Source organism: Clytia hemisphaerica, unplaced genomic scaffold (genome assembly GCF_902728285.1).
Source record: "Clytia hemisphaerica strain Z4C2 unplaced genomic scaffold, Clytia hemisphaerica genome assembly, whole genome shotgun sequence".
In the NCBI taxonomy this organism is placed as follows: domain Eukaryota; kingdom Metazoa; phylum Cnidaria; class Hydrozoa; order Leptothecata; family Clytiidae; genus Clytia; species Clytia hemisphaerica.
In genome coordinates this window covers 1,506,469-1,524,730 of record NW_027103551.1, presented here as the reverse complement: position 1 = coordinate 1,524,730, position 18,262 = coordinate 1,506,469, and the positions used below count along the sequence as shown (strand labels likewise).

The 18,262-nt window shown below is 35.5% G+C and overlaps 2 protein-coding genes across 2 annotated transcripts; both read left to right on the top strand.

Moving 5' to 3' along the window:
* Nucleotides 1-2,260: 2,260 nt before the first annotated feature.
* LOC136800062 (uncharacterized) lies at nucleotides 2,261-4,409 on the top strand. Its single transcript, XM_067056675.1, has 3 exons — nucleotides 2,261-2,388; nucleotides 3,217-3,339; nucleotides 3,672-4,409. The coding sequence occupies exons 1-3, from the start codon at nucleotides 2,337-2,339 to the stop codon at nucleotides 3,893-3,895; spliced, it is 399 nt and encodes a 132-aa protein (XP_066912776.1). The 5' UTR covers nucleotides 2,261-2,336; the 3' UTR covers nucleotides 3,896-4,409.
* Nucleotides 4,410-9,029: 4,620 nt separating this feature from the next.
* Nucleotides 9,030-11,539, top strand: LOC136800229 (uncharacterized). Its single transcript, XM_067056849.1, has 3 exons — nucleotides 9,030-9,134; nucleotides 9,606-9,740; nucleotides 10,949-11,539. Exons 1-3 carry the CDS (start codon nucleotides 9,083-9,085, stop codon nucleotides 11,269-11,271), a joined length of 510 nt encoding a protein of 169 aa, XP_066912950.1. The 5' UTR covers nucleotides 9,030-9,082; the 3' UTR covers nucleotides 11,272-11,539.
* The last annotated feature ends 6,723 nt before the right edge of the window (nucleotides 11,540-18,262 follow it).

Genomic DNA, 18,262 nt, shown 5'->3' with positions numbered 1-18,262 from the left:
AATAGCTATTGTATTCTAACAAAGGTTTTGAAAGAAGTCCCTGAGCCTAAAATGCTTATTTTATCCTAAATATTAAATAAATTACGGTTTAAACGATATATTTGACATGAAAAATAAATTTGTATTGGGAATGTGTCAATTTTTGTGACACCTTACTGTCAGAAATGTCATCATGCTAAAGGTGTAAAAATGTATTTAGGTGTCAAATTATTTTTTATTTTGAAGTTAAATAAAAATTAATTAATATTAGTTTCATCCCCGAACAAAAGCAACCCTCCGCCCTCTAGTACGAATAGGGTGAATGAATAAAGAATGAAGGTGCTGTAAATAAACTTACTGCTTCTCGAATCTAACTTTTCATAAACTTTTAGGTTGAGTACAAAAAAATTGTACATCTCTTTCATTTTTGAAGAAGGGTTAGTTCTAGATATGTTCTTATTTTTCATGATATTCCACCATCAAAACCTCATGTTCTGCGAATTCTTATAAAAAAAAGTGTGGTGAACTGACGAACGAAAAAGTCTTCCTCTCTTTCGAAATGGATTAAGTTAGAAATTTATGCAAATTGTGTTCCTGTTTCTGTTTATATCCCGCAAGTTGAGCATTTTTTAATCAATCTATTTCAGAAGGTTAAATAGAAAGACAAATGTCTTCCTGCAAATCGAAACTATGAAACTAACATTTTCTCGGCATTTTCTATATAAGAATTATTCAATTCTGGCTGAGTAACAAATGTATTATTTCTTTGATAATTTGAAAATTTCATGTGTTCCGACCGTTCTTAAAATATTGTAGTTTTTTTTTCATCTAGAAACTTAGGTGAATAGGCTCTTCAGTATATCCCAGGGGCGGGGGGCGCTCGATTTCGAAACGACGGTATGTGACGCGCAAAATCTGTTTTTAAAAATCGTTCCCTTACAGTACAGCTCAATATGGCTGAAAAGGTACCCTTTTAGTGCATTTTCTCTTGATTTACCAAACCCTTAAAGTGCACTATTTTTCAGTTGTAAGTCTGCGTGAAAAAAGAAGCTTGGGAAATTTTCTGTTTCAAAGAAAAACTGAAAAAATTATTCTTGTCAGCTGTAATTATCAGACGATAGAAACTTTTTCAAACAAACGAGAAGTAAAAACCTTTCTTTTTAACAATTATTTTGAATTTGTTTTAAAATTCGACCCTTGCAGTGAAATCTCACAGAAACACACCCTTACAGTGCATTTTGGGATGCTGAAAAACCCCACCCTTAAGCGCGGCACATGACGTAGGCCAGATCATATGAGGGCCTCACCCCGGGTTCTGAGTATTACACCCCTGCTTCACAGCCCTGGTTGAACTTTTTTCATCAGTGGCTGGGGATAAAAATTCCTATTTAAATTCCAATGGGGATAGAAATCATATTCAAAGGTTAAAAAACCCAGTGAGGATGGTTTTGGAGTGCAATTTTTAAACATGGAATTTCGAGTGGGGATGAAATCCAAGTCAATTTCCCAGTGGGGCTGAAATTCAAGGGTATTTTCCCACTGGGGACGAAATTTCTGCTTAATTTTCTAGTGGGGCTGGGGTCCCAGCGGGTCTGTGACAGAGGGGTGTAGTATTACTACTTTATTGTTCTTGATTTTTCTTAGGCTTCATTCATGTTCTTATAAAATTGTATGAACACGTACGAAGCATTCTTGCTTCATTAAAATGCAAATCAATTAAGAATAATAATTACGTGGTATTGATAAAAACAACGAAAAGAAACGAGCAGATTCTTCCGCTTTACCCGTTTGAATAACTAACGTTCAAATGACATCCATTTGGAAATTAAAATATATAATCAATTTTTGTCATCGCTTTTTTCAAACATGAGTGCAAAGGAATTATAAACCTCAACGGAAGGAACATTTTTTTGATGAAAAAAAAACAACCTTGATGGAGCATTGAATTCCTTACAACAATATAAAAAGGAACGCTCAATCTGATATATAAGAACAATTTTATAGGAACAGTAAGGCTCAAAACAGAATGATTTAAGAAGAAAGCTGAGTCTGAAATACCTGAATTATAAGCACCTTAAGGAACAAAAGGTTAAAGCTGGAAATCAATCCTAAAATACTTCAATTTTGAAGTAATGTTGCCAGAATAATTTGAGACTTGCAGTGTTAAAAAAACAACAACTGTTCTTATTAAAAAAAGAGTGCTTCTGCTCCATCTGAGAGGAAAAACCAAAATCAGGGAATCGAGAATTCCACAATCTAATCCCCCTTTTTTGAAGGATTTGCATCATTTTTCGGTATAAATTATTGAGCCGGTGACTGCGTTGATCAAGCAAACACAAATTAAAGAAGCAGTAAAGATGAAGACACTTCAAGTATTTTTGATTCTTGGATTAGCTACGGCCTATTTGGGTAAGGATCTTTATTGGTTACTGTTATTGGTTGATAGCCGTTAGGTTGCTAGGTAGTTCAATTGACTAACAACACAATTTTTAAAGAAAAACGAGGCTTTATTTTGGAAAGGAGAAAATAAGAGCAATTTAAGAACAATCTTAAGCCTGAAATGTCTCAGTGTTAAAGGGACATAACAGTACTTGCGAAATTTGTAAACAAACTGTATGCAGCGGATACAAAATCAAAACAAATGTCACATGTCAAAATAAAAAATCAAACCAAATATGGCTAATTTTGATTGTTCGATTGTTTTACAAGTTTGTTTTGGACACGTGATTTTAATTGTTCTCTTTAATGACACGTGGTTCGCGCAATGTTTACATTTTACTACTGTAATGTCCCTTTAAGCAGATAAGGGTCGAATTATTAAAAAGGGTACTGATCCTAAAATAACTCAATTTGCCATTGGAGAATAGGCATTTTACAAGTTTAGGCTCGAAGTGCCAAAAAATAAGCAGCCGAGCCTCAACAAAAGTTTTCTGGTTTTTATAAAAAAAGGTTGTATACAAGAACCTTCCAATAGTCCTGTTTACACTAGATTAATGCAACACATTTGGATGAAATGTAATGCGATTGCAGACTAAAGTAGGTTTCACAGGCTGGTTTGTGATACAATGGAGGCTCTTTCTCTTGTACCTCTATAACTCGAATGTCTCCTTAACTCGAATAAAATTAACTCCAGAGCTTGAAATTCCTAAAGCTTAAACAAATTTTTGTTCCCGTTCGTGTAAGAGTTACGAGGACTCCACTGCATCATCTTTGAAATACATTTTCTTTGTTATTCAGTTAGCAGCAAAGAGAACTCGGAAGGTGGAGACGGTGATGCCGATCAACCAGCGCAAGCACCAGAAGCTGATCAAGAAAGATATGATGAGCTCGTTGATAAAGTAGCATCGCGCGTTCTTGACAGTAAGTGTGTTATTTGATCCCTCATAACACAGAAAGGCTGGTGGTGGTGCTCTTACGTCGATTCCTACTAAAGTAGGTGGACCGGTTTGCGGACGGGGTTAGGTTCCCACCAAAATACCAAAACTTTGCAAAGCCAAAAGATTGTTGTTGTTGGAAAAGTCCTATTTTTCACATCTTCACAATTTTCAAGGAACCTCTTTTGAGGTGGGAAAACCAGTAAGATATTTTACAACTTTTATGTTTTCTACAACTTTTCTTAACCAAAACTTTGTGTTTTCGATGGAAAAAGTGGGAGAATGAGCAAATTTATGTACCAAAACTTTTTCATGTAGAATTACAAAGTCAAACCGACGATGATGATAATAATGATAATAATGACGAAGAGGAAGATGAAGATGAAGATGAATTGGAAAGAATGTCAGGAGAAAAAGAACATGATCCAAAAGCATGGGGAAGAAGAATACGTCGAACCATTCCAAGATTTCGAAGAGTCATCCCAATCGGAAGACGGATTGTGAGACGTGCGATCCGGCGAACGCGACGTGTCTGGGGGTAAACACGCTCGAGCTGAAAAAAAAACTACTAGAAAGTTTTTTTCAGTTTAACATATAAGTTACGTAACTACCGCCATTATGAAAGAAAATGACATTGGATTTTGGTAAGCAATCCCTCTACAAAAGTCGAACGTATCCTAACGTTTTGTTCTATAATGGCGAACTTTTACCAGGTTCTGAAGCTTTATAGTATGCCAATTTTTTCATTTAAACAGCATTATTATTGGGATGCCTTGGAGTTTTTACAAGATACTTCACTAATTGGTCATTTAAAGTGACAGAGATGACACGTTCTTTAGAAAAAGTAATAAGATTCTTTTATTACATCTTAACGACCAACCAAATCAAATAAGAGCTTGTAAAAACTCCAGCTTGTCCCTTATTATTCTGTATCTCTACTTGTATTTATTTGTAACAATTTTTATACATATACTGTATGCATGCAAATTCTTTACTTTTTATTACAATATACCCATAAAAGATTCATTAACTGTGGTGGAAACTTTTGACTGCTTATATATCATTTTCAACTACCTTTTCATTAGCCCAGGGTCCACTTAAGGCATTTCGATCCCGGGGGGGGGGGGCAGTCAGGCAAATTGACCGACGGGTATGTGCGACGATTAAGGGTATGTTTTTCAAAATATCAGAAATGCACTGTAAGGGTGGACTTTTGATAAATGCACTGGGCTTTCGATATACTGGATGGTGCTATTACTGACCCGATCATATAGGTAGTTCTCGATCTCGAGTTTTAGCTTATCCGGACTGTGAGACAGTTTTAGTGTTTTTCTTCAAAATGGTAACCTTCGCCAAGTACTCTTCTATTTCACTGAGCTCGGCTTCAGAAACAACGCAGCCAGAATTTGACTTACACGTTTTTTTTTTTTTAAGAAACTAGTTTTACCAAGCAGCCTCAATGTTCCTTAAGAAATCGGCCTTTTGAGCTTTAAATGTTTTTTACATGTTTCTAAACTTTTTGACATAATCAGCCTATTTTTCATGCAAAGATTGGAAGGTTCTAAAAAAACCGTCTTAAAAATGTTATTTTCTCATTCTCAGCCTCAGCATGTTTCTTAGATGTTTCTTAGTTTTTAGGCATTCTGAGCCTCATGTTTCTTAAAAGTGTGTTTCTTAAAAAAAAAAGACGTGTAAGTCTAAATTTTCAATTAATCTAATCATAACATGAATGACTAAAGCCTGTTGGCATTACGTGCACTGCTGGGTAGCATTATAACTAAGATTTCTCGATTAAAGTTAAAGGTCTTAAAGATAATGTCCAAGTCAAATTTCGAAAATTAACCCCTTAAAAAAAGAACTCCAACTCCAATATTAGAGAACAATTTTTGTTCACAAATTTTCAGCAAGAGTTTCAAATAGCGCTCCATGGCAGTTCTAAAAAAAGAAATGACGCGATCTATTTCCATGACATAACTTTTCCTGCAAAGCATTTCGGGATTGAATTCTGGCCAAAATAAGCAAAACATAACAAAATGGCGACCAAGAATGGTAGTGTTTCAATGAGAAAAGGAGCAACAAGCACTGCTGTTGGTCTTAGAAAAATGGGCAAAAATGCTGACAAAACGGTGAAAATAAGAAAATGTTAAAAACATTTTTAGGCTTGAAACTCGTAAGGTTAAGAACATCTAAAGGCTTCAAAAATTTTTGATGTTCTTATAAAACAAATGTATACCCCTAGTAGCATTTTTTATCAATTTTCCTCAGGCTGGGAAAGTCAAAGAGAGAGAAAACCAAGAAAGCAAAGAGATGGGTTCACAAGTGAGGAGGGAAAGGTGTACACATTAGACTAGGAAGCGTCTGTCTTCCCCCCTGGACACAGGAACTCAGGAATAGTGCTAAAATTGAAGAATTCTTATAAAAAATAGAAATTGACGCGGAGAGTGGCCTTGAAAGATAGTATTCAGTGAACATATAAACATAGAGCCCATTACAAGCTTGAAGCTGCAGCGAAATACAACGACGTGGTTTACTAGTCTATGTACACATATGACCAGGTTGCTAAGGCTCGAGTGCTGAAATTAGCCAACATATTTTCTCTATCTCGTGAAGTAATATAGCTTTTTAGATACCTTAAGGGAAGAAATTTTCGCAGGAACAAAATTTCGCGGTTTTCGCGGATTTTGCCTAAAACCGCGAAATTAAGTTCCCGCGAAATTTTACAAAATCGTCAATCCGCGAAATTAAATTCCCGCGAAATTTAATTTATTTCACGCATTCCCCCAAATTCGTACTATTTCAAGCCTTAAAACAGGTTTTTTGCTTTTTTAATAACGTTTTTGGTCAAAAATAATCTTGCAACCGCGAAATTAAATTCCCGCGAATTTTTCGAAAATTGATGAACCGCGAAATTAAATTCCCGCGAAAAAAAGTAATTTGACCAACCGCGAAATTAAATTCCCGCGAAAATTTCTTCCCTTAAGGTAATCTAACCAAGGCAAACGATAGCCCTCGACCCAATAAGTATAAATATTGTTTAATATCAGGGGTAGTCAAAGCAGATTTTCCAAAAATGAGCTAGAATGCTAAGCAACCCCAGTCCTGACTCTAAATTCGAACTCCTTATAAAAAAATGTGTATTTAGCCTCAGTTGATGACTAGATTCGATTTTAAGAAGCAGGCTTTTTGCTTTGTTTTTGATGGACTGGTGAATGAGAAATAAACTTCAGCGAATTCTAAATTCTTGGGCGGCGAATTCTTAGCAAGCCCGGTGTATTGATTGGGGTGAAAATGTACTTAAGGCGGCGGATGGAATTCTAAGATCGGTGAATTGTAATTCTTTTCGTGACTTGGACCGGCGAAATTTGCTGTTCGCCGGGCCAAAATACCTTCAGTCTAATCTTTGACCTTCAGTCCACATATCTCTAAAGTACACGCTTTTTTTTTATAAGAATGGTGTAAATCCATTTCATCATGGATATTCATAACTTTTTTGGGAAAATCATCCTAAAATATTCTTACAACATTCTTAGGTTATGATCCTAATTGACAATTTATAATTTAAAATGGTCTAAAAATGGCATTCTTAGCTTGAGTAGCAAAATTCAATGATGGTGATATTCTTAGCATATTCTTAATTTTTTGGCCATTTTCATCATGGACATTCTTATAAAGTGTATTCTTATAAAAAAAAAGCGTGTAGTAACTTTGGACTTATCAGATCTCATCTCTGGTCAAATTAAACAATAGTCAATCAAGTCAATCAAGCCAATCAAGTCAAGCAAGTCTAATCAAGTCATCCTAAAGATTGCAAAAAGACTGCTTTTTAATCCAATTATTATAATGAAATTTATGGGGAACCATTTACGATAACCCAGCTGGCTCACAACTTTGTTTCAACGTTTATATAACGTTCACAACGTCCATATAACGTTAGATGAACGTGTGTGCCAACTGGGAACTTATTTGTAGATTGAGGAGAGGGGGTATATTATTTTCTTCCCTTTTTTTGGGGGGGGGATGGAATTATTGCCATCTTTGTTTATTCCGATCTACAATGTACGAAATCCACTGTGTGACGTCCTTTTAATTTTGCAAAAATGAATTTTCAAATAAAAGTGTTATTTCCGAAAAAGAACATTGAGAAAAAATTTAAGGTGTCTTATCAGAACAAAAATTTTGAACTCATTTATAAAACGCAAGAAATGAGAGTAAATGTAAATTTGACCAGTACACCCCTGTGTCACAGACCCGCTGAGCATTGAGTTTCAAGCCCGAAGGGCTAGAGGTCAATCTCTAACCTTTCTCAGGCAAGAAAAATTGAAGCCTTAAAATATGCGCCGTATTTTTGATGACGGATTGAATCTAGAAATTCCTTTGTTTTCGAGTGATATATTTTTCGAAATTAGGCGGTAAATTTTAGTTTCAATCTGTCATTTGTGTAAAAACCAGGCCGGTTGGCTTCAAATCCTACCAAAGAGATTGACCTCTAGCCCTTCGGGCTTGAAACTCAATGCCGCTGAGACCCGAGCCCTACTAGAAAATTTAGAAAAAATTCCGTCTCTGGTGGGAAAATACCTTGAAAATTCGGCCCCACTGGTAAATTGACTTTGATTTCACGCCCATTTGAATTTCAATGTTTAAAAATTGCACTCCAAACCCATCCCCACTAGATTTTTTAATCTTGAAACAATAGATTTTATATGCCCATTCGGATTTTAATAGGAGTTTTTATCCCCACCGAGGAAAAAAGTTCCACTGGGGTGTATTCTGGGTCCACCACTGTATATTTTTGGGTTTTTCAAAGGCTAAAGAAAATTGCTAAACTCGCTACGATTGAAATATGGATTGATTAGACCAGATGAACACTAGATTACACAAATGCAGTTCAATTAATCGAGAAGGTAATTAGTACATGTAATCACATGATAACGAGTGCAATTCGAATATAATTGCACGAGTGATTTTTTTGTTATTAATTTTCCCAGTCCGAAATGACGAAACAAACTTTCGAAACAAAAAAATCACGAGTGCAATTTTCGAATTGTACGAGTTATTATGTGGTTACGAGCTAATCGCACAATGGCTTTTACTACTTTTTCCCAATTAGGAAAGTAAATTACAGAAATTACACTGAGAGTTTTATATTTTTCTCTTCTCTTTATGCCTTTTTTTTATTTGTGTTTATTGATTTTCTTTCTCACAAAATAAATTTCAAATGCAATTAAAACGTTCGATGCAAAAAAATGTAAGAAAAAACATTAAAATCAATTTTGTACTCTTTGAGGTCGTGCCAAATAAGAAAAAATAACCCATCGTGCGATTACTAATTAAACAAGCTCAAAGAAAAACTCACGCAAATTGATAATTGCCAAACTAGAAAATTCTTCCGCTTTGTGTCAAACACATTCAAATGGCATCCAAATAACATCCTACTGGAATGACGCCTTTAATTGTTTCCCATTTATTTGATGCCTGCCTAATCTTCAGAAACCGAATATCAATAATTATCTTCCTCTTTAGTCAAAGGAAGGAACACTTTTTTGAAAACTTCCTACGAAGGAGTGTTGAAAGAGATCGAAACAATCCAAATACGGGCATGTGTGTCCTCCTCTGGATATAAAATTACTGAATCGAGCGTGATAATGAATCAATTAATTACCTCAAATTTTCCAGTATAAATAACCATACCCTATGGATGAAACAAACAAACAAATAAACAAACATCAAAGATGAAGACACTCCAAGTATTTTTGATTCTCAGCATAGCTACGGCCTATATGGGTAAGAATGACAGCTTAATCTTCTACAAATTAAAGAGAAACAAAATTGAAAAATCTTCTGTATAGGCCATTTCACAGTCGCAAAGCGTAATGGGTAATCAGGACCACTGCGCGCTAATAACGACTTACTATTGGTCCAAAGTTTTGAAAAAAATTGAAGATTTTTGCGTCTAGCCAACGGGAAGCCGTAATGGAGGCGCAATCAGTCCTGATTACCCATGATCCATTTCGACCGTGAAATGGCCTATGACCATCAAACCAACAAAAAGCTCTATACCTAAAAAGAAATTCGTCGAAAACAATTGGAGAAAGAATTTTATAATAACAATAAGTTTGACAATCTTTCTAAATACAAAACAAAACTAAAACATTTCATTACCATTCAATCTCTCACCGTGAAAAATACGCGTAAAATAATACACAACTTAAATTCCCCTCTTTTTGACCTTTTTTATCACTCTTATTTTTCTAGTCAGCAGTAAAGAGAATTTTCATTCCCACGAAGAAGATGGAGACGGCGATGCCGAACAACCAGCACAAGCACCAGAAGCCGATCAAGAAAGATATGATGAGCTCGTTGATAAAGTAGCATCGCGTGTTCTTGACAGTAAGTGTTTTTTATATTTGTTTTGTTTACAACATGTTTGGAAAAAAGGGTAATATGGTTTTTCTGCGAAGGCGCTTTGTTGTTATGCAAGTTGCACGACATCTACCTGGTGAGGTACTCTCTGATTCTTTGGCAAAGAATAACATAAGGAAAGGTTTAATCATTTAATCCGATTTTTATAGGACAAGGCAAGGCTAGCAAGCATGGTTTATTTGCAGGATTTGATACTAAAGTCTATTCACGATAAGTGTGCACTCTTTTTTCATTTACCTATAACTTTTGAAGGAATTCTTCAATCTTTATAAATTTGGCATCACTGGAGAGGTTCTTTGATCTTAGGAGATCATCACTGTGAAGAAATTTCATTAAAATATTTATTCAATATAAAGTTATGATACAAAGTTAATAAGTGATTGATCCCAAAAAACAGCAAAAAACTGCAGAAAACAGCGTTTTTAGACGTCAATCAGCTTATAACTATTGTTTGATATCTTTTGACTGAATGATTATTTTTGAGAATTTTTTTCACAGTGATGACGTTCGATGATTAAGGATTCACTTCAGTGAAAATGATAGTTATAGCACTTTTCTACAAGATCTTCATTTTTTTCTTCTTCATTTTCATCTTCATTTTTATAATCTTTTTAAAGTTTTTTTTTATTTCAAATTGTTTCACTCACTAATATCTTTCCAACAATACCAAATTTATAAAGATTGAAGAATTCATTCAAAAGTTATAGGTAAATGAAAAAAGAGTGCACACTTATCGTGAATAGACTTTAGTAAATTTATGTGTTTATGAGCCATGCAAGTAATGTATAAACCGACCGTAGTGCAGTGGTAGAACATCCGGATACGGTTCGCAAGGTTGTTGGTTCAACCTCCAGCCGGGTTATACCAAAGATTCCTAAAATGGTACTTGATGCCTCTCTGCTAGGCTTCTGCTCATCCTCTAGCGAAAAAAGTTTCTATATAGGAGATATATCTATAGAGGTTTGCGAATCAAACTACCTCTCTGCTTGATGCTCGGCAATTAAGAGAAGGATCAAGGATGAGTGAAGCAATCCAGGGGGAAAGAGTGGCGGCCTTCCCTACCTTCAGGTAGAAAGCTATTGAAAGAGGAGCCTGTGGGTCACCTCCGACTGCGGTCGCAGACTTACTTAATCAATATACATGTATCCTAATTCTTACTTTCTTTTGTAAAATAGAGATACGAAGTGAAAGCGATGACGAACATGAAGATGAAGAGGAACACGATTTTAAGAACATTGAAGAAACGAAAAGCGATCCTATATGGGGACGTAGAACTGGAAGGAGAAGACGCAGATTTATTTTCCGAAGGGTAGCCGGAATTGTTACCGGAATTACCGGAAAACGCCGCGATGAGCTACCGAAGAAGAATGACGACGAAGAAGCAAACGAAGATGAAGAGGAATACGATTTGAAGAATTTTGAAGAAACAAAAAACGATCCTATATGGGGACGTGGAAGAAGACGCAGATTTTTGCGCCGAATCGGATTCGTTGGTTAATAAAAGATACTGTTGTATGAATAATTACAATTTTGTACTTTTATTAGTAATATTATATAACATTTCATAATTTTACGGACTTATTTACTTCATTTATAACACACGGGAAATGGTTAAAATTAGTTACTTGACGCCGATTCTTTACCCGGTAACCGAATCCGATTCCGTGATTCGAAACAAATATCGCCTATATGATTTGTAACGTCCATTATGAATATAATATTAATCTTTAATTAACTAAATCGAAATATGAATCGTTCCATTTTCATTAGATAACGTTTTATTTCATTTGTAATGTCTACCAGCAACAATACATTTTTTTTAATTGTCCACCCTACTAGGTTTGTGAGGTGACGGGTATGTCCCAGACAAAAATCGAAAATCGACCCTTAGAGAAAGGGAAAATTGGCGTTTATGGGACCCTTAGAGAGACTTTTCTCAAATTTTTTATCGATTTTCACTCAATTTTTGTCCACATTTTGGAAAATCACGACCCTTAGGGAGAGGAAATTTTTAATATCGTTATTTTTTGGACCCTTACACAGACTAAATTTTCTTTTTAATGGTTTTTGTACCCCTTTGAGAGACTTTCGAGGGTGTAAAAAAGGGACCCTTATGGTTAGCACGTGCCCAGCACCCATTTTGCCTAAGTACACCCTCCCCAGTCGTCCACCTTCTAATCAATTGAATTAAAACACCGACTAAACAACTTTTTCAAATGAATCTTAAGCGCTTGGCCGTCGCCTAGTAATGCGATTTACGTGGCGCAGATTTTAACTTTTGGAAGGAGTTATGTGCTTTTAAAGGGGGGGGGGGGGTTGTAGGGGTACAAAATACCATTTTCCCGTCAAAATTTTCCCTGAATCCCGAAAATTGAGAATAATGATAACACCGTCACACTGGTTTGTAGAGGTTAAAATACCAGCATAATGACAAAAAAATAAGGCTAAATAACCGTCTGATTTTAAAATGGCGTTTTCTCGTCTCTTTTTTCGTCAAATCCCGTTATTCCGTACTAAAACGGGCCAATCCCGTCACAACGTAAAAGTACCAAACCCCCTTTTAACACATTAATCAATTATATTAAAGAGTTATAGAAGAATATCTGAAGGTTTTTATTGTCAAAAATTGATTGAAAACAGGGAATTTGTTTTTCAAAAGTTACCTTGTGTGACAAGGATCTTATGTGCCAAATTTCATCCAAAAAAACCGACTAGATCAAAAGTTAAGGGGTGGTACAGGAAACCCCCCCCCCCCCTAGGTTTGAACAGCCCCTAAAAGCCTAGGTTGAATAGGGTTAAGTCAATAGTAACTTTTTCATCAATTTGAAACTTTTTACGTATTTCAGTTTTCAAATATTTCAAGTGGCCCTAGACCTTTATCTTGACATCAAAGTTTTCAAAATTATCGAAAACTAACGGCAAATTTAGAATTAGCGAAGCATGAATCCTTTCTGATCATTTTTAACTCCCTGCGGACACAATTTAAAATCTTTTTTCAAAATATGGTTAAAAGATACGTCACCCGGGAGGACTAGAGTCAAACTTTGAAGAGATTTCTGCTTCCCTTTAATTTCATCGTGCTTTTAAGCCAACTTCAACATCCAAAGAACTTTAAGTGCGCTCAGCAACAGCTTAACCGGCGTGCGACACCGGGTACAGGCTAGTTTTGTATATTACTCCATTTTTAACTTGAGTTTGTATTTTCAATTTGATTACTTTTAGTGCTTTGGACTTGGCATGACTTGGCTTGGTTGACTTATTTATAACACGGCAGGTAAGATGACCTGTGTGTGTGGCGACCAAGTATAATTCTTAATGTATGTAAGTCTTAGGAATACACGCCTTTTTAATAAGAATAGTGTTTTTTCAATTCATCATTAATATTCTCAACTTTTTGAGGAAAATTATCCTGAAATATTCTTACAGATTCTTAGGCACCATACTTGGATCCAATCGCAGCCAAAATCCTAACATGTAACACATACCTCAAGCAAATAATTGGCATTTTTGTCGAACCTTTTAGCATTGCTGGGTGATAATTGGCAATTTAATGGTAAAATGCTCTAAAAATAGCATTCTTAATTTCAGTTGCCAAATTCCATGATGATGGTATTCTAACTTTTTGGCTTAAATCATTTTAACCTGATGATGAGTTAGTAAAGACTCAAAAAGCTTTGCTTAATAAAATCAAAATTTTTGGTGTTGCTTATTTGTTTGAACCATACTAATTGGGATTGTAGATCATATGTTGTTAATTGATGGGCGTTATTTAGTTTTATCTGTTTTAACAAAACCAGTGAGGACCTTCAAAAGTACAATTCCCATTTTGGAGTGATGCAATTGGAAAGAAATTTTCAGGATATTGCAATAACATTTCAGAGTCAATTTTACCATTTGAGGGAGGGGATCCCATCCAGTCTGTGATACCATGGTGTTCTCGATTCTTTGGTAACCTGAATATGGTATACAACCCGGGGGAGGGGGTTCTTGGGTAAAAAGTGGTACGAGGATGTACCGCTGGTCAGAGTACCTTTTTTCACCTCCATGAGTCCCAGGTAGGATCACAAAAACACCAAGATAGAAATACCAGTGAACTCTCGGGTACCTAATAGCCGTCCCCCCTAATTAATTTTTTGAAATTTTCCACCCAGGACATTCTTATTCCAACCCCCGTGGCTTATTAATTTTTGGGAAAATGTTTTTGAAAGTCCCCTCTTTTGTCCTAATTCAGCTGTATTAGCCTCCTTTTCAAAAATTTTCCACCCAGGACATTTTTATTCCAACCCAACCCCCCCGCTTATAAAGTTTTGAGATTTTTTCCAATCTTTTTTTAGCATTTTAACTGCCGTTCGTATTTTTTTAAGGGTGTGACCTATTTGCCACGAAAAAGAAATGAAGGTTCGATCTATTTGCCATCAGATGTCGGCATATGACGACATGAGTGATCACAGCGTTTACCATCACCATGGAATTATAATAGACACTGGAAAAACAATGAGCTGAATTTCTCATGTACCAGACTTGTCCGCAGTAACGACATTATTGTTCACCCTCCTTCCACTATTAAATAATTTTTCGTAGTATTTTAATTGCATTTCTCATCAAAATACACTTATCCAATTCCCAAATGAGACTTTAAGTTCTCCTCCGAGATTCAAACTCATCTAGTTAATTACTAATCATACCTCGTTATGACGTTTTAGATTTCGAGAAAGATGCAAAAACATGCTATGTATAAAAAATTGAATATTGACACCAGATATTTTTAAACTTCAACCTAAAAAAAGCCACCGTGCCACCACGTGCCACCAAAAGATTTTCATACCACAGTGGAGCTACGAGACTCACGTCTAATATATATCAATCTCAGCTCTTTTCGGAGATATATTGGAAAGATATTCCCAATTCAAAATTTCGTGCCATTATAAGCATTTTGTTTGATTTTACTCGACTGATGATGTTTTTCTCACACCAGTTTTCATAAATGTATGCGCTTGGTATTCTAGCATTTATTTTCAAACTTTTAGCCAGCAAAAGTACGATCAGAAAAAGTTAGAGAACTTTTTAGAAATAAGAGTATTAATTATTTTTCAAAATCAGAGTCCCTCGAGCGGCCATGACAGTTGTCCTTTGCGGACAAAGCCTGTACATCGATTGTTTACTGAAACAATGGAAAGACAATACTCCACTCTCCACCGTTTCATTCGATGTTTATCCAGAGTCTCTATAATAAATCCATGCCATTACATTTAGCTCTATTTTCTGAAAAAAATCTTTGAAATATATTTTGATTAGGTCAAGATCTCTCTTGTTGGGAAATGACGACACCAGCAAAGAAATCGAAAATGTGGCACGGAAAGGGTTAGAGTCGAGTTAACCCTCACAAAAGAGGTTAAACTTCAAACTAAAAGGTTATTGGCATAAAGAAATAAGAAGCTAGTCGAGACAGTTCTTTACACTACTTACAAAATGCGAATCACCAACATGAATAAAATTAATGTTAATTGAATACATATAAGAAACTGAATGGTATTACTAGTTACTGTAGTATCGTTATGTTATGTAGTATGTTACATAGTTTGATATTACATGTGGTAGCACGGTGATACTGATGTTGGATAAAATCTTGCTGAAAGAAAGTTTAGGGTCTAGGAAAGAAAAAACGTAAGCAAAATGTTATTTGTGCTGCTGTACTACTGTCCTTTTTTTCTGCTTTGAAATTTTAGGCGAAATATTTGTATCTGTGTATAGCATTGAGAACATGTTTATTAAATGATATTACTTCAGTTGGCCCTCACTTCATCAATGATTGCTTCTGGTAATTAGTTTGATTTTCTACGTTGTAGTATTTATAAAACAAAAATGTTATAAAACAAAATCATCAAAAATTGAATAAAGCTTGATAAGCAAAATTTTGTTGGCAGGCTGACATTTTGTTTAAAGTTTTTTAAAGCTCCGCTTCCAAGTTAAAGTTTTTTTAAAGCTCCGCTTCCAAGCTTCCAAGCATCTTGATTGGCTGAAAGGTGTGATTAAGTGGACTGGATATATCAAGTGTCATTTTGATTTTGAGTTTGGCTTAGGCAGATCAAAAAGGACTGGAATCTAGGTGCAAAATGTATACAAGAAAAAATCTTAAAATCCCAGACCTAGGAAATGGCCATTTTCGGGGTGGGATTTCTTTTAGCCCTGAGATTTTTTAACGATGACATATTTCCATTAAATTTCGAGGGTGATTTTGGCCATTTTACAACCCTGGGAAAATCTTTATGCAATGATTTCCACCCCAAAAATGGCCATTATCCAGGCCTGGTATTTCTCGGGTTATTTTTCAAAAAATCAAGAGATTTGAAAACCCACCCCGAAAAAAGGCATTTCCCAGGCCTGGAATTTCGCGGGTTGTAAAATTTACGCATAATGTGGGAGATTTTTTTTCAAAACCACAAGTAGTTACTTAGTTAAAAGTGTTCAGATTGTATCCAGAACATTCTATGGTTGTATTCGGAAAGTGTGTAACACAAAGCTTAAGGTGAGGCGTCCCGCAAGGGCAGCCTCATTTGTTCACAATGGACTTACGTTGCATGGGCTCAGTGGATCGGTGAGACGGGTTTGAGGTCACTATGTTGACTCTCAGGTGCAGCTCCACTGTTGTGACAAAAGTGCCGGGATTCCCCCTCGTTGGGCCTTGAAAATAAAAAAACCACTGTCTGGGAAGGGGGCGTTCTAAATCAAGGAAACTATTTCACTGCACTCAGCTTCAGAACCAAAACTCAGCCAGAATTTTGTCTCAAGTCTACACTTTCAATTAATCTAATCAACGTGATGACCAAAGCCCGTTGGCATTATATACAATATTGGGTAGCATCATAACTAAGATTTCTCGATTAAAGTTAAAGATACTGTAAGTCCAAGTCAAATTTCGAAATTTAACCCCTTTAAAAAAAACTGAACTTCTGTTCACTAATTTTCAGCAAAAGAGTTTCAAATAGCGCTCCGTGGCAGTTCTAAAAAAAGAAATGACGCGATCTATGTCCATCACTTAATTTTTCCCGCAAAGCATTTCGGGATTGAATTCTGGCCAAAATAAGCAAAACATAACAAAATGTCGACCAAGAATGGTAGTGTTTCAATGAGAAAAGGACCCGGGGGGGGCAGCCAAGCAAAATGACTGACGGGTATGTGCGGGCACTAAGGGTGTGTTTTTCAATGCATGCGAAATGCACTGTAAGGGTAGGTTTTTTGCCGCCTGCACTGTAAGGGTACGAATTTCTAAATTCTAACAAAAATGACATTGTCCAGTCAAAGTTTTTTTAAGGGATTCAATCCCCTTTACCTAATTCTTTTCAAATATTGGATCAAGTACGTATTGGATCCCTTTTTAGATGTAAAATTACATAAATACATACTGTATATACGAAATCTTCGTTTGACCAATTTCAATCACTTCAGGGATAAAAGCTAGACTGCACTGTAAGGGTATTCAACTTGGCGAAAAATGCACTTTAAGGGTGTATTTTTTGGGAAAAACCACTGCACTGTAAGGGTGCGATTTTGAACGCCAATTTTTAGCCCGCACATACCGTCAGTCCAAAATCCGACTGCCCCCCCCCCCGGGGAAAAGGAGCAAACAAGCACTGTTGTTGGTCTTAGAAAAATAGGCAAAATTAAGCACAAAATGGTGAAAAGAAGAAAATTTCCTTTATTAGCAAGGTTGCTAAGGCTCGAGCTCTGAAATTAGCCAACATTTTCTCACTATCTCGTGAAGTAATAGCTTATTAAAGTCTATTCACGATAAGTGTGCACTCTTTTTTCTTTTACTTATAACTTTTGAAGGAATTCTTCAATCTTTATAAATTTATTATCATTGGAAAGATATTAATGAGTGTAACAATTTGAAATAAAAAAATCTTTAAAAAAAATCTAAAAATGAAGATGAAAATGAAGAAGAAAAAAATGAAGATCTTGTAGAAAAGTGCTATAACTTTCATTTTCACTTGAGAGATTCTTTGATCTTAGGAGATCATCACTGTGAAGAAATTTCATTAAAATATTTATTCAATATAAAGTTATGATACAAAGTTAATAAGTGATTGACCACAAAAAACAGCAAAAAACTGCAGAAAACAGCGTTTTTAGACGTCAATCATAGTCAGGTAGAATTAGTCTGAGACCTGGACAAAATTGCCATCAAGCTGAAAATTGGCACAGATGTTCTTTAGGGTATACTGAGTTACCAAAAAAAAAGCCCCATCAATCCGGACAGGGGAAACCACTTTTTCGGACAGTTTAAAACCGGACATGTCCGGAAATTATGTCCGAAAAAAATATTGTTCAAATATACAAGTATTATATATCAAAAGAAAGATAATTTCAAGACGAACAAATGATTTGCTTACAGGAAGTCATGAAAATAAACACAGAAAAAGTTATGAGTATCAGAAATAACCCTACTGTCCAATTATTTTTGAATTATGCAGTAGTATTCCCTATTC